Below are 16,228 nucleotides of genomic sequence, written 5' to 3' on the forward strand. Positions count from 1 at the left end.
ATAACTCCAAAAATCACAACACTAGCCGCCAACCCATATGGGCGTAGCCTTCGTAGCCCAAAGCACGTACATCGCAGTATACGCCTACCAAGTGGCGTGACGGTAGTGATGGTCGAGAATATTTCGATACTTGTTGTTTGGGTACGCAAAGAGTTCGCCACTTCGAACTGCAACAAGCAGATGCATTGACAGTGCAATAACACTGATACCATAACCGTCGTTTGCACACCTGTAGCTGAAGAAAAATGTTCTATACAGTCAAAAGTCGTTAATTCGGACACCCGTAATACGGAATGATCTATAATCCGGACCTCAAAGCTAAAATCTTTCTGCGCATGCGCCGCATTGACGCATGCGCATAGGCGTTTTACTCGTGCGCGCAAGACATTTACGACTGCGCATATGCGTCTGCGCAAGTGCAGAATACGTTTTCGCGTGCGCGTTTAATGTATAACGAACGGTATAAGCTAAAATTATCTAATTATCTATTTCAGTTAATGTTGATAATTGCGTTGTTCCTTATTCTTCGAATTGGATCCGGCTTATTATTTTTTGCAGACTGTAAGAGCAATTTTCTAAAAGTAAGCTTGAACTTTCGATTATGTCAAATAGAATTTCCGATGCTGGAGCTCCCAAAGGATCTAGAAAACGAAAGTATGTTTCGATGTCCATCAAACAAAAACGAATTGCTACAAAAAATGGATAAAAGCATATCCTTTGTTTATCTAACCGTTCCGAAATCTGTTTATCAATTTCATGCTGCTCTGCGCGGGGGGGGGGGACGTCGCGGCGCGCAATGAACTGGAAGTTGATCTGTCAACACTATCGTTATCTTCAGGGCAGATGTTTTTATTTTATTCGGCTTATAATTCCTTACTAAATGTAGTATTTAATTTCGATGTACTCCGTCTTTATACGATTTAAATCAAATTCCTCGTCATTATAAATATCACGAATACAAATCAAATAGTTTTCTGGTTGCAATTTTCTAATTTCGGCTATGCGTAAGGTATGCTTTACGCATCCGCGCGTTGAAAGAAATGTTTAATAAAGTAAACAAATAAATATTAGGCTTCTTTTTTGGTAAATTTTGATACCCTTTAGATCATAATTGCTCATTATTTTATAAATTACGGTTTCATATTTTTAATTTTATAATTTCTGCATGCTATCTTACCAGATTTAAACTGATGATCTATAATCCGGAAAAATCGATAATCCGGAATCGCCGAAGTCCCGACGAGTCCGGATTAAAGACTTTTGACTGTATTTAAATCTTTAAAGCTAGTCCTGCAAATTAATGAATATTGTGCTGATTGTCGTTGCCTTACCACGCTCCAGTTATCGTTATTCAACATGGACGCTGGAAATAGAAGAGAGGTCCAAACTGATTTTTCCCATGAACTGCCTTGAAGCAGTGGCGCACCTTTTGGAGACGAAAACATTCAATGACTTGCCATTAAGATCAGTAGTTTTTGATATGATCGGAGATAAATATTTTGTAATTACATCGTAAATATAAGTATAAATGTGTATGTTTCTTTTGCTACAATATTTCAGAATCCTAAGTATGTGAGAGAATACATTTTGAAAGAAACATTTCCTTCTGAACATAGTATACTTTTCCCAGAACAGATTTAATTCGAATAAAATGTTTTCACTAATTGCATTAGAAAGAAATTTTAAGGTAATTCGATTTTATTTGGTTAATGATAAATTAAAATCAAAGTTTATTGTATTATTAACATTAAAATTACACGTTATTTCTTTTCTACTTACACAGTTTCTTTCTGAAATCTTTTCTCAAATACGAGATATTTTTTAGCTTCTGAGGTGTCTTTTAAATAAAAAATCGTAGTCACGTTATTACTAATGCTCTGTTTGGTTCATTTTCGAATTGAAGCACCTTTAATTTTAATAGTGAAATACATTAATATTGCTGCTGATTTCCATATATTAAACTTTCTATGAGTATTTTTGAAAGAGATTAAAAAAAATAAGGTGTTTTGTTTTAATATTATTTAAAATTTGTAACAAAGTTATTATAAAAATGTAAGGAAATAATTCTTTTAATACTTATCAAATTTCATTATTACTCTTTATTTCATCAATATACATTCTAAAAATTCTACTTTACTACTTCCTTAAGTATACGCGTCTCATAGACTGTGCTTTACACCTTTTTATTCATTGTTTTCAGTACGAACAATTCTCGTTTAATAGTTTTAAAAAATACATTTGTCAAGAGAATTTCAATTTATGTTTAAAATTAAATGTTGAGGTTATAATATACTTAGATAATATTTATAATAATTATAAATTTAAATGTATTTAATAATAATAATAATGTAATTAGATTATTTCTTCATAGTAAACACTCACATGACTTTAAGCATGAATAAATCTTTCATTTCCAGATACATTAATAAATAATTTAATAAATATTTAAGCATTTTGTTTAAGGCAAATACATGCTTTTTACAAGGATATGCATACATACCCTCCGCACGTGCAAATCTTTAAGGGGTATTAGAAACCCCTATTCCGACAATGTTAAATTGGCCCTATTCGATGTACCTTTTCTCAAAATCTGCTGTAGATACAAGCTTGAAATTTTTTCTGTAATTAAAGTATACCTATCTGATTATACTGAAATGAGCTTTTGAAACATTTTGAATTTTAAAGTAAATTACAGAATACTTTTTTAGGTATAGTAAAATTTAGCACTTTTCTCACACAATTTTTTTTTTTTTTTAATTACAAAAAGCTCATTTCAGTAAATATTAGGGAACCTAATAAATAAGCCATAAAACGTTTAGATACCTGTGAGCAGTAGTTCCTGAGAAAATGTACATCGAGTATAAAAAAATCCCATTTGGAGAAAAACGCGTTTTTGTGTAAAAATCCTCATTGGTCAAAGCAGTAGATGACAAATTAAAACTAGGTTTTGTTACAGTTCTAATTGTCATAGAGATTAAAGAATGGTATTTTTAGAAAGACAAAAGTGTAGAGAATTTGAAAATGCAAAAATCCGAAATCACAATTTTTTGAAGATTTTGGGGTTCCAACACCCCTTAATGTCTGTGCATTCACTATATTTTTCGAGCGAAGTAATTTACAATAATTTAGCATATATCATAATTTTTTGCATAGGATATATATATATATATATATATATATATATATATAAATTGAACGAAAATTGCATGCATTATTTTTATTACGCACTCGAACTTTCCTTCAGGTAGCCCTTACATACTTTACCCTATTTAAAGAATTTAACAGACCTACTATGTGCCTAATTACAAACATTTTAACATGCATAATTTTATATTTGTAGTTAGACATCGAAGTTTCAAACTTTTGACTTGAAACACATTTTTAGATACCATATGAGGTATTTCTCCCGCTTTCCTAGCATGCCTTAGTAGTGTGGTGGTCTGCACGGTGGGCGCGTATTCCAGAGGTCCGTGGTTCGATTCCCGGGAAGAGCATTGCTCAATTTTCATCTGCTTCCAAAAAACATAATGACTCTACAACCTTTCTTATAAAATTCAAATTTTCTAGTAAATGTATTTTGGCAAAGCATTCAATACCTCTCTTAGCAACTTTACCCAGTTTAATACTTCTTTGATAACATAATAAATAACAGCTATCCATTTTACATTTAAACATTAATCTCACTATCATCAGATCGCTATCTTGATTGCCTTACTCTGCACACCAACATTGCTTCATTTTCTAAGCAGTTAAAACAAGTAATTGATCTAAATTCACTAGTACTTTATAAAGTCTAGTTAATTTATGTGCCTTTGGTTACTAGAACTTTTATGGGAGTGTCTAGCGACTATTCGCTTGTCTCTTTACAGTTATACAAGTATAACTCCAAAGAAGGGATAAAATACTCTTTTGCTCACGCAAAGAAACATTCACAGAGAGATTACAGATTTTGTTCACTTCACAGGTTTTGTTCACTTCTGGGCTTACAAGAAAGCCTCCACTTGGGTTTTACCTTAAGATGGAAAATGAGAAACTAAACTAATTCTAACTAGCTAAACTTTAGCCGAAGCTATACAAACATAACTAACCGAGTTGGCCCGTAATTAAACCTCACCGGCGAATGCTAAAGGGCCGTTCCCACTGGGGTTTATCTGAGCTAACGAAGACAACTAACGTAGCCTACCCATCTCCAAAACCAGTTTTTCCTCATTGGGCAGCGAGTTGAAAAATTTGAACTGCAGGTATAGAGGAGCTAGTTGGCACAGGTAACTGACTCAGATAATCTCCTGAGATTTATATATTGCAAGGAAATCCAAAATGTAACAATATGCAAAATGTATTGATATACTTGTTAATAACATCGACATCACCCTATTTTCAGATTCCTAATAAGCTGTTATGAGGACGTGGCACGATCACATCACCTTAACTCTGTTTGCAATGTTACACAATATATGGTTACAAATGAAGGAAAAGTTAACTTATTAGCATATCAATCTATATATTTATTAATTTTAACGATGATTACAGGATTTAGAGGTAATTTCATTTTTCAATTAAGATAACTCAAAGCGATTATTTCTCAATTACGTAAAAATAAAATGATGAGTTTAAAATGAGCAACTATTATGCGTCTTCCCTAAAAATTTTTAAACTGCATATTACAGTATTATGTGGATGATGAAGAATGTATTTTATTTAACCCATTTGGATGTTTAAAACACAAAAGAAAATTAACAAATGTACTATCTAGGACATCCAAGGAAGTATACAAATTTTTACGTTTACACTAGTTAGTTAAAAGGAAACTGCTTTAACGTGTGCTATATTTTTACGATATTTCGACGTTTTGAAAGTACATGAAGGTATTTATCGTTGTTTATAAATAACATAAACATTTTGCTAAAAATCTATATCTTTGTTGTGCAGTAGCTTAGAATTTTATTAAATAAATTCATAATCAAAATCGCTGTTGCAAATTAGCGAAAAATAACTAAAATGTGATTTTTTGGTTAATCCCACTAAACTATACAAAACTATTGCCTATCCAACAATTCTTTACGCGGAAGTGTCCCCGCTTTCCGATATCAGAATGTTCTTGATGTAAACAAAACATATAGCTTAGCAGCATTGCGTCAGGCCTGGTGCGGGAATAGCGTCTCTTTTTATTCTTACCTCAGTGCTACTCAGCGTGTTATTTAACTCCTCGTCCTAAATGCAACCTTGGTTAGCATTCTTTCAAAATACTTAGAATTGTCCAGAAGGGCTGTTAATTACATGCTTCGGGGCGAGAGGTCACATGAGGGTCCTTTTTTTCGTCCGAAAGAGAGAATTTACAATCGGAGGAGAAGAAGTCCTCATGTTATGGGTGGATTCTGTCATCACATGCTTTTCGTACGTCTGGATCATATCAGCAGAAATTATGATTCGTATTGGTTATCTGAAAGCTGGAAATCAAGCACTTTGAATTATTTTTCATAATTTATAAATTTTGTATGAAGTGCATATTCCATCGCTTAAAAAAGTAATGTCACTGAAAATCATGAAGCTGTATTTTTTAGCAGACGTATACTTTTGCAATATGGAAAAAAAGGTCAACAAGTTTGATTGATAAGTTTTCATCTTATCTGAGTGGCCTATGCCTACATCATAATTTATTTAATGTTGTATTTGCCAGCACTGTAATAGCAACATTTACTTGTATTGTAACGTGACATTTGATAATTTTACAAGAATATGATCGTTTTTCGTCCAGCCAATATGAAAAATAATGCATATAGATTTTAGCTCAAAAATTAAATAAATATGTAATAATTATTTATTATAGTATAATTATTATATTTAATTAAATACGTATCATAATCATTTATTATTGTATAATTAGTATTATAACTAATTATTAAGAAATTTCTTTTTTTCAGTGCTTAATAATGTATCTATATTTAAGCTCAAAGATAAAAAGTATACACAGTAATTATTAATTATAATATAGTTATAATAATAATTTATTATCTTTAAATTATTATAACCAGTTATAATTATTAGAATTCTCTGTAAGAATATAATGAAAATTATTCAATAAAATATAACACTTACATAATTATAATAAAAATCATTATACAAATGACAATTATTTATTACAATATTACAGTTTATAACTAAGCTCTCTCTTTATATATATGTAATAGATTCAAACTCAGAAGCAATGACCAGCAGGAATTTTGATCGCGCAGAAGTTTTGCTCCATAATGAATAGGAAATTGCAGGCGAAGGCAGATTAAATATTCATTTTTTATTTCAGTTAAACATGTTGCTGTCACAAACAACTTGGCACATTAATTATGCCTATTCCAAAAAGCTTACATTTTAGATAATTTTTGCAGTAAGAAAAAAGGAACAGACAGACTGCAGTCCAGCTAGGCTAAAGAGTAAAAAGCAAGTGCGTTATGTTCAGGATGAAATCTTAATTCAGACTGAGTTAGTTTCGATTCTTAATGCATTTTGATTGGATAGTTAATATTGCTGTAAAACTACTATTGGCTGCTTGAGTTTTAGTTCCATTTACATCACCAGAATTATGTTAGAGTCATATGACATGGATTAATCTAGAAATGACGCAGTGCAGAGAGAGGTTACTATTTTTAGAATTGAGAAGGGAAATTTACGTTGATAATTTAATTTTTAACATATTCTTTATTTTTCTTACATATGTATATATAAGCTCTTTTGCAAAAAACTCGAAGCTCCAAGAAGGACTTTTGCGACGAAATTCGGTATGCGAAAACATTTTGATCGAACATGCAAATGATCAAAGTTTCAAGGCAAATGAACAGGAATTGCGATCATAGCGCGCATTTCTAGTGCGCAATTCGCAAAGTATAAAAACAGTAACAGAGGAGGAAAATTTATCTTTTTTTTGTTGCTGCTATTGTAATTCCGTAAAGAAGCAACTAAAGATGCCATTACGACGATATCGAAGACCTTACAGACAATTAAACGACTTCGAAGTGGTCGCATTGTAGGGTTACTTGAAGCTGGGTGGTCACACCGAGCAATAGGCCGCCGCCTGCAGCGTACAGACACTGCTGTGCAAAGATGTTGGCAGCAATGGTTGTTATAGTTCGACCGCCTCATCCGCGACCATGAGCGCAAACACGCATGCGCCATTCGAACCGAATTATTCTCAAAATAGGGTGGAAGGATGGGGACTTTCTTTCCTTCCAGCATAGCTCTTTCCGGAGAAGGGGCCCACCAGCGGCCGAGCGGTAAAGTCGCTGAACACTGGTAGTTCGGTCCGAGGTTCGAATCCCACGAACGGGCTGGCTGAATGGGCGTTTTCGTGGTTTTCCCCATGTGTAACGTGTATACGAGCCAGTTTCCCTTAGAAAGTCCTCCACGAAAGGCATCCCTCCCCTTAGGCAGATAGCCCTAGTGTGCTTTGCCATAATTAAATACACCACCACCACCACCACTTTCCGGAGAAGAGAAGAACTTTCACGTCGCAGCAAGTAATACCGCCCCTTTTGGACAAGTCTATGTGTTCTGGCAGAATACCAACCGGGGTTGCGCTTCAGAAAATCGAACTATACAAGGAAGTTGCTGACGAAATGAAGGCTATGGAAGGCCAAGGATCACGAATGCGAAGCAAGATAGGATGATTGTTCGCCAGGCTCGAACCGCCCCAACGGTATCATTGTCGACTATTCAACGCACTACAGCCACGTCTATACTTCCCGTGGTACTGTCCCGCATCTCACGTCGCTTGTCTGAGGCGGGGTTACGCTCACAGAGGACTTTAAGCCGTTTGCCTTTGATCTCACAACATCGGCGGAGTCGTCTGCAGTGGTGTCGCAGCCGATCATCACGGCTGCCATCAGAATGGCATCGTATAGTGTTCAGCGATGAATCCCGCATCACTATTGAAGCAGACAACCGTGTTCGTGTCTGGAGAGGACGGGGCCAGCGGTCTCAATCAGCCTTTGTTTTACAAAGGTATACAGCCATTACCCCTGGTATCATGGTGTAGGGCGCTATTTCTTCTGACTGCAGGTCATCTTTAGTCATCCTCCGTACATCTTTAACAGCTCAACGATATGTTGATACCATCCTGCGGCCGGTTGCATGACTCTTCATGGCACGTCATCCTGGGGCCATTTACCAACAAGATAATGCCAGGACACATACCGCTCGCATATCTCTGGACTGTCTCCGTGCGGATGATACTCTTCCTTGGCCAGCAAGGTCACCAGACGTTTCACCAATCGAGCATGTCTGAGACATGGTAGGCCGCCAGATTCGAGCATCACAAAATATCGCTGATCTGGGGCGACAACTAATGAATGCCTGGCAGAATGTGTTGCATGATGACTTTAGAAACCTCTACTACTTCTTGCTTCGACCAATTCAAGCATGCATTGCCGCCAGAGGCGGTTCGACCAACTACTAATTAGAACAGTCAATGGATGATTGTGAGCCGGGAACGGGTACTATGACCTTGGTTTTTTAATCATTTTATTATCTGTGTGTATGAGCTATTCACATATTCAGTTTCATCAAAAACAACCACTTCCTTCATGGTGCTTCGATTTTTTTTAAAAGAGTGTATTTATATCAAAATTAAGTTTTGAAAACACTTGTATTTTTACTAATAAATAAATGCACAGAATTAAGCACAATGTAATAAAGCAGTTAGGTACAAATGATGATCAATATTTAAACTTAGATCAGTTAAAGTAATTTTTGCCTTATTTTTATGCCATTTGAACGCTGTGAAAGAAAACAGGGAAAACTTAAAAACGTAAAAAAAACTCCTTGCTACATGATTCATACTTGTCCTCCCTATTTCATGAATAAATCGGGCGAATGGCGCATGCAGATTTACGCTCATAGTCACGGCTGCGACGGTCAAATTATAATGCAATTTTTTATCATACAGTTCTGGAATATTTAAGGCACCGAGTTGTGCGGGATAAGATTTGGCGACGAGAGATTGGATCTTACACCCCGGTATTGCGACAGTTTATTTAGTACTCTTGGTAACTGAACATTTGGAAGGAGGGAAAAAATTCCGCATCTGCAATACAGCCCAAGTGCGTATTTTCAGTTTTTATAAAGTTGAAATCTGTAGAGAATCTTATGTTTTGAATAAAAATTTTTTAATGTTGAATGGCAGTTTTTTTTCTTTGTGTACCTATTATATTCTAGAGTTACTAAAAAATTAACATAATTCTAAGAATTAATGATTCCCCCTCCCAGGTAAAGAGCTTATATGTAGGGTTTTTCTCAGTATGACAATTATGTACATAGAATGGTACAATAAAAATATTAGGTCTTTTCCACTTAAAAAATGATAACAAAGAATTGGTCATCGCAATGTCTCAAAAAGATGCTCCAACCAAAATATCGGCCAAAGAAATCTCGAAGACATTAGTAGTAGTAGTTGTAACGAAGGCACCATCCCTCTACCATTACGGTTAATCGGTTCTGCCCACGTCCGCCCTTGTCTAGTATTTATTAATAATTCTAAAATTTGTACATTGCCATATATCGCGGCTGATTTACAAAAAGTCTATATACAATAATTGTGTTCACATTATTATTATAACTTATTACATAAATTTTGGTTGGAGAATTTTCTCTAATGAATTTCTTTCTTTTGTAATTTCTCTTTATTTTTAAGCAGTCTATATATTATTTCTTTATCGTGAAGTTTCTCTTTTGTCATATGCACATTTCAACTAGAATACTGTATAAGTCCTCTTGCAAAATTCCTTTCGTAGTGCTGCAGTTTGAAGACATTAAAAGAAATACTACGTAGGTTCCTTTTAAAGTCATCAAGCATATTGGACACTTTCGCGCAGTCTTTTAGCATTGTGGGAAACGCTCGCTCAAATGCACTGAATTCCAGAGAGTGGCGATTATTGTGAAGAAATATAGGAACTGATTTTCAATTCATTGCTGAGAAAGTTGTTCAGTAAGAAAATTCTCGTTGTTTAATTGTCGTATCTCTTACACGTATTTATGGTAACAACAATTAATATAGTATAACCTATTTATGGTACTATAATTAATATAACTTATTTATGGTAATTTTTTTAAATTTAATATGGGATTTCTATTACACACCTTTACTTAACAACAAAGGTTCAATCTGACCGACAAATGGTCAGATTAGACATTAAGATGACCAACGAGCACTGTTGATGGGTACAGTATATTCCCGTATCCAAGGTAATTCCTTGAAGGACGTACCATGAATGACAGCGAAGGATATGTAGAACAAGACATCCATATAACATGTATAAATTCGGCGAAATTAAATTGATGAATTTGACATTGTAATATATTATCTTTATTATCGGCAATGTATGAAAGCTGGAACTCTATAGAATAACTATAGGTATTTTATAGAATGCCGAAAATTGGCCGGCAATGTATGAAACAATTAACATTTCACACATTTCCTAGGCATTCTATTGAATGACAAAATGACAAATCGGTGAAGTATGAAACAGGAAAAAAAAAAAAAAATTAAAATGAATTCGGAGAAAAATTTCTCGCTACTTCTTTGGGAAACTACTGTGCCAATTTCTATTCCTGACGTGGACAAGGGATGAGGTGATTCGCACAATTTGTTGGCAATTGTAAAGATTATCACAGGTTTCTACTGACTGAAAACTTATGAAGGAATTTTAAAACTATTGTATGCGAGATCACAACTCACTTTATGGCGTAAGAATTTGCTTAGCACTGAAATATTCCTGACCACGAAATTCATTTTCGATCAGTTGTAATTGTTCAGACTAGTGCAAGCGGCCAAAAATTCGTCAAGTGTAAGGGAAAGTCTCAAAATATGAAATGTCTTTCCGTGAAAAAAATAATGATGTGTAATTCAAAATTCCATTTAAGTCTTCCATGTTGCAACAAGTAAGTTAATTTTAATTTCTTTTTACATGATTTTTTTTAATTAAGAAAGGCATAAATTTTGTTTTACACAGTTTTCATTTTTCTTTATGTATTTTGAATAATTATTTTTAATGTTGAATGACAGTTTTTTTTATTTTATTTTGAACAAAAATTTTCATTGTTTTTTCAAAGTAGCATCTTTATTTTTGTGAAATGCACGTCTTTAAATAATAGCCTTATTTAAGCCGTGATCTTTTTTAATACAGGCTGCTTAAATAGCATTTATCATTCTATATAACGCCTAGGTATACAACGCCTAAGAAAAGTATATAAAAAAACACTTATATTTACTACTTTATTCTATAGAATGCCGGCGTTTCATGCATTAACGGTAACATCGTTATTAATAAATAATAGTAAAATATACTCTGAATTATGTCCCTTCATGTACTGTAATGTTAATAGGATAATGCAAAATTTATTCTCAAAAATAATAAATTCTTTCTCACTAATAGATAAAATACCACGACTTCTGTAGAGTTTAGAAGTACTGGTAGCAAAACCAATCTTATGTTTGAGAGCCATTGTAATGTAAATAAAAAAATTCTGTATACTAGAATTGAGAAAGAATCTCGCTAACGAGAAAAGGCAGATTGTTAAACGCAGAGCGGAGAGAAATTTTACGGAGAAATTTATACACATGGGGTCATATATTTTGACTACTAATGGTCGGCGTACTGTCGTTTTGTCTTTTCCTATTTCATCGCCAGCTCGAAATACTTCCATTTTGTCTGCTGCTTCCTTCATCGATACTTTTTTTTCTGCTTCCTCCGCTGTTCGAAAAGACAGTTTACAAATAAAGAGAAAACCTATTTTGTCGATTAAAATAGCTTAGGCAAAGTGATCTTTACGACTTTGTAGATTGGAATGTTATCTTATGTTGTCTTCCAATTGTAATTCTTAGTTTTAATTTTATTTTTATTAGAAATTTTGATAAGAATATTCCCATTTCATTCATTTGATTATATATATATGTTTATAAAAGGCTCTTAATACTAAGAAATATTAAACAGGAAGATAACTGACATTTTTTCTATCAGAAAAACTGTTATATAATCTTAATTATTCTCTGTGTATTTTTCATTGTATATAACTGATGCATGTCCATGTGCATTCAACAGATTTGGAATATTCAACAGTTTTCTGAACTGGAGTAAGTTTGTCACGAATCCTTTTTTTTTTTTTTTTTTTTTTACTTTGTGACATATTTCTCTATCTTAGCTATTCTAGGAATGCAGGTGTTTCCTTCTCGCAATACATCATTTTCAGAATTTGTAAATAAAATTCCGTTGCATTGAGTTTCTCGGCAAATCTAGCATTTATTGTTATTTTAAAAATTTCTTTTATATGTGTACGATCTGCCTTCGAATATTACAACTGGATGACCACATAGGGTTTCAATAAACTCAAGTTTCGATAAACTCACAATCACGTTTTAAACGGAGATGAATGAAAATTCGGAATAATTACACATGATTGAAAACAGAATTGCATTCACGCCAATTTCGTTCTGAAATTACTTCACAGAAAGTGGTGCATTGATCAGATTGTAAAGTGTAATAAACCAGTTGGCATTTACGTAGTGATTCTTGCCTCAACAAACGATCTTATCAACAACAACTTTTTGAAATTGGGAGAATTCAGGCTTCCATCATCAAATTCAGCCCTGATGGGAGCAGCGGACGAAACGGGAATATTTTGTTAGTAGGGGTTACTGATGAATGGGGTGGGTGATAGAAGAGGATGAAATTATGAGGAGGAAGGAATAAAAGGAGAGACCTTGACTGGTTTTTCCCGTTCACCTTGTTTGAAGGATTAATATACTGCTCTTGTTTATCAGAGCATTGAGTTTTTGCCATTAAATGATTTACTAATGGGTTTTAACGCGTTCGGCGGTAAACATTCAGCAATTACTTAAAAAGTATAAATGTTTACAAGTGTTTTATGTTTCTACAATATTTCAAGTCCTAACTATTTGGAAGATTACATTTTTTTAACAATATTACATTCTAAAGGGAATTAAATGATATTACTTTTGATGTGCTCAGAATAGTATTAATCTGCATGAAATACTTCGTTAACTACATTAGTTTTATGCTATTGTTAATATTAAAATTGAACATTATTTCTTTTCTGTTTACAAAGTTTTTCTGAAAAATTTTCTCAAATTCTTCGTTCTTAAATTTTCTTGACTTATCCAGTGTCCGAGCGGTTAGAGACTAAATAGAGCTCAGTAAGAATGCTGATAGTTTTTCCGGGTTTGAAAGCCGACAAATGGGCTACTTGCATGGTTAGTTTTCGTGGTTTTCTCTATTTGTTACAGGAATATACCAATCAGTTTCTCTTAGAAGAACCCCCACGAAAGCATCTCTCCTTTTGGACGGATAGTCCTCGTATTCATTATTATATCCAAACACGTATAACGAAACCATCTTTCCAACTTCATGGATGCAGTTCGCTGTTAGTGGTTTTCCCCATGTATAACGTGTTAATACGAGCCAGTTTCCCTTACAAAGTCCTCCACGAAAGCATCCCTCCTTTCCGTGCAGTGGCTTAGGGCGAAAAATGTAAATAGTAATAATACATGTTACACATGCGGAAACCACGAAAAGGCCCGTGCAGCGAGCCCGTTCGCGGGATTCAAACCTCGGACCGAACTATCGGTGTTCAACGATTTTACCTGTTGGTTGCTTGTGGGCCCCGTGGAGTTAAAAAAGGATCTCTTATTTCTTCCTCCGTAGGAAAAAGACGATTTTGACCATAGGATGAAAAAGGAAAGCACGAAACGAAAAATCACTCCCATGGTCCCCTGATGACAATTTTAGAGCCTAGATTAAGAAAAGCGCAATTCTGAGGAAGGACCTGTAGCCTGAAAACGTACATGAGGTTCAGAAGATGACAATTTCCATCTCTCTCCCTTTCACAATAAATTAAAGTTTAGCTACCCGACTGGCTCATATTTTATGTAAACTGCTAAATCGGCTGCATACAACAAAGCCGTGCCTAAAATATCAATATATCTAAAGAAAGTGGCTACCAACAACTATTCAACTGCAGAGTTAGTAAACCAAGCAACGCGGCATAAATTCAGAACTAACTCTCCTACCGCGAACTCTTAAAACTGCTGCTTAAATACTGTTTCCAACTCATTTAAATTTGCATATACGCCATTAAATTTACATTCTGGCAGGAAGACGAATTCAGAAGGGAAAGGAAAGCTTTTTTAAACTAAAAATAATTGCTTAGAATTAAATAAGGTGTTTACAAATTATTTGGCACTTGTTGACCTATAACAGAAAAAAGGCAAGTTCTTTTTGGGGAACATAGCTGTCAACCTTGAAATATGAAAAAAGCGGGAGGTATTCGTACAAAAACCAAGAGCTTCAGGGAGATTTTCATGCTATACGGTGATGCTGTTTCAAAAGAACTCCATATGAACTTAAATTCACTTTATAATACATGATTTAGGTTATTGAACTATTTACGATACGATTCACATGAAGAGTTGATTATATATTCTAAATTTTTACATTCTTTGGGTTATTCCGTTTTCTAATTTTTTTATACTCCTATACGGAAAAATCATGAGTAAGGAAGTAAGCTTTTATTTTTATTTAAAGTACTTTTAAATATACTGCAAATAAAATTCATTATGGATGTACATAAAAATTATTAATGTACAAAACAAACTCATTAATGTACCGCACGCTGATGTAAAATAAAATTAAGTACTGAATAAACATTGCTTGATTCTTCATAAGAAGTATTACAAATGTCTACAGTAGATTTAATTAAAATCAAATAAAATAAGAATAATCGAATATAAATAAAATTGAATAAGAAAAAGTATGCTAAAAATCACTATTTAATTTAGTTTTTTATTAACTGAATAATTTCCTAAACCGCTGGGAAATATTTTCCTCATTAAAGGCTAAAATATTAAAACCCTTAAGATCTGGCCATCTACCGAGAGCTATGTTGTAAAACCGCAAAAGTTGGAAACTGTGGACATACCTTTTATGTTTTTGCATGTATGTTTCTTTCTTCTCTTCAATAGGTAGAGTCATAACCATCACCAGCATCAATGGTTCCATAGCCTATCCTGGACTCAGCGTGTACAGTGCCACTAAATTTGCTTTGGAGGGACTGAACAATGCACTGAGGTTAGAACTTCGTAGGCATCACGGTATTCGGGTAATCGTCGTGCAACCAGGCGACTTAGCAAGACTCACGAGCATTATGTCCCGACACCAAGCAAATGCTCAAGAAATGTGGGATGCTATGTCCGAAGAAGATAGGCAACGCTATGGTTCCTTTTTCCACAAGTACCATAATATAACTCTCAAGAACTATGGCCTAACGAGCCCAGATTCCTTTGAGCACTCTCCCATACTGGGAGATCTAAAGGATGCGATCTTAAATGAAAGCCCAGCGGACCGGTATATTTCAGCAACGCTTTTGCACAGGCTTTGTTATTTCTTGCTTGGAGTCATGCCAGCCAAGTTAAGAGATGCCATTTTGGACAAGGTGACAGACATGCTGTTCAGTACGGATATAAATAAAGACGATGAGTGTAAAACCTACGATGAAAAGTAAATAAAATAAAATTATTGCACACTTAAAAATTTCGTGTTGTGGTTTGAAGGATTTCACATTGTCTGACGATGCTGCTGTTAAGACTTTGAGATCGAATTTGGAATGGTAAGATATATCCCCTCAAAATGCTTGTAAAGTACGTATACCTTAAAAATACAGTGAAACCTCAGTTCACGAATTTACTCTTTCTTCAAGGCCGTTCATCATTCGAAAACTTCGTAAAACAAAAATATTTCCTCCATACGAATTTATGCAGAATGGATTAATTCATTCCTGGACTACAGATGATTGTTTATTTAAAACTTTACAACAGGAAGTAATTTTTGAGCAAGTACATCGCACAGAATCAATGGAAACACTAATTTAGGGCAAAATAAATAAACGCAAAGTTAAACAGATAAAATAAACGAAAATGTAATTTAATTTTAATGTTCATGGGCGAAGGGGATTGTTTAAGTTATTGGAATATGGCAAAGCACACGAGGATTATTTTTTGTCTAAGAGAAAGGATACCTTCGTAGAGGACATTTTAAGGGAATAAAACATCGAAAACAAACCGTGCAACCAGCCTTTTCGCCTGGTATCGAATCCGAGTTGAATTCCCAATATTCAATCGTTTTAACTATGTCACTGGTGGAGCATAAAGAAGAATGAGCAACATGAGTGA

The 16,228-nt window shown here is 34.2% G+C and overlaps 1 protein-coding gene across 1 annotated transcript in view; it reads left to right on the forward strand.

Moving 5' to 3' along the window:
* LOC118204886 (D-beta-hydroxybutyrate dehydrogenase, mitochondrial-like) overlaps positions 1–15,590 on the forward strand; it is a 36,504-nt gene extending 20,914 nt beyond the window's left edge. Inside the window, exon 3 of the mRNA XM_035377184.2 lies at positions 15,023–15,590. Coding sequence (XP_035233075.1) covers positions 15,023–15,561 — 539 coding nt within the window. The 3' untranslated portion in view covers positions 15,562–15,590. The remainder of the gene's footprint in view (positions 1–15,022) is intronic.
* Positions 15,591–16,228: the final 638 nt, after the last annotated feature.

The sequence above is a fragment of the Stegodyphus dumicola genome, chromosome 9, assembly GCF_044657685.1.
Source record: "Stegodyphus dumicola isolate Sdum_Otavi_A_Nest chromosome 9, ASM4465768v1".
Lineage (NCBI taxonomy): Eukaryota > Metazoa > Arthropoda > Arachnida > Araneae > Eresidae > Stegodyphus > Stegodyphus dumicola.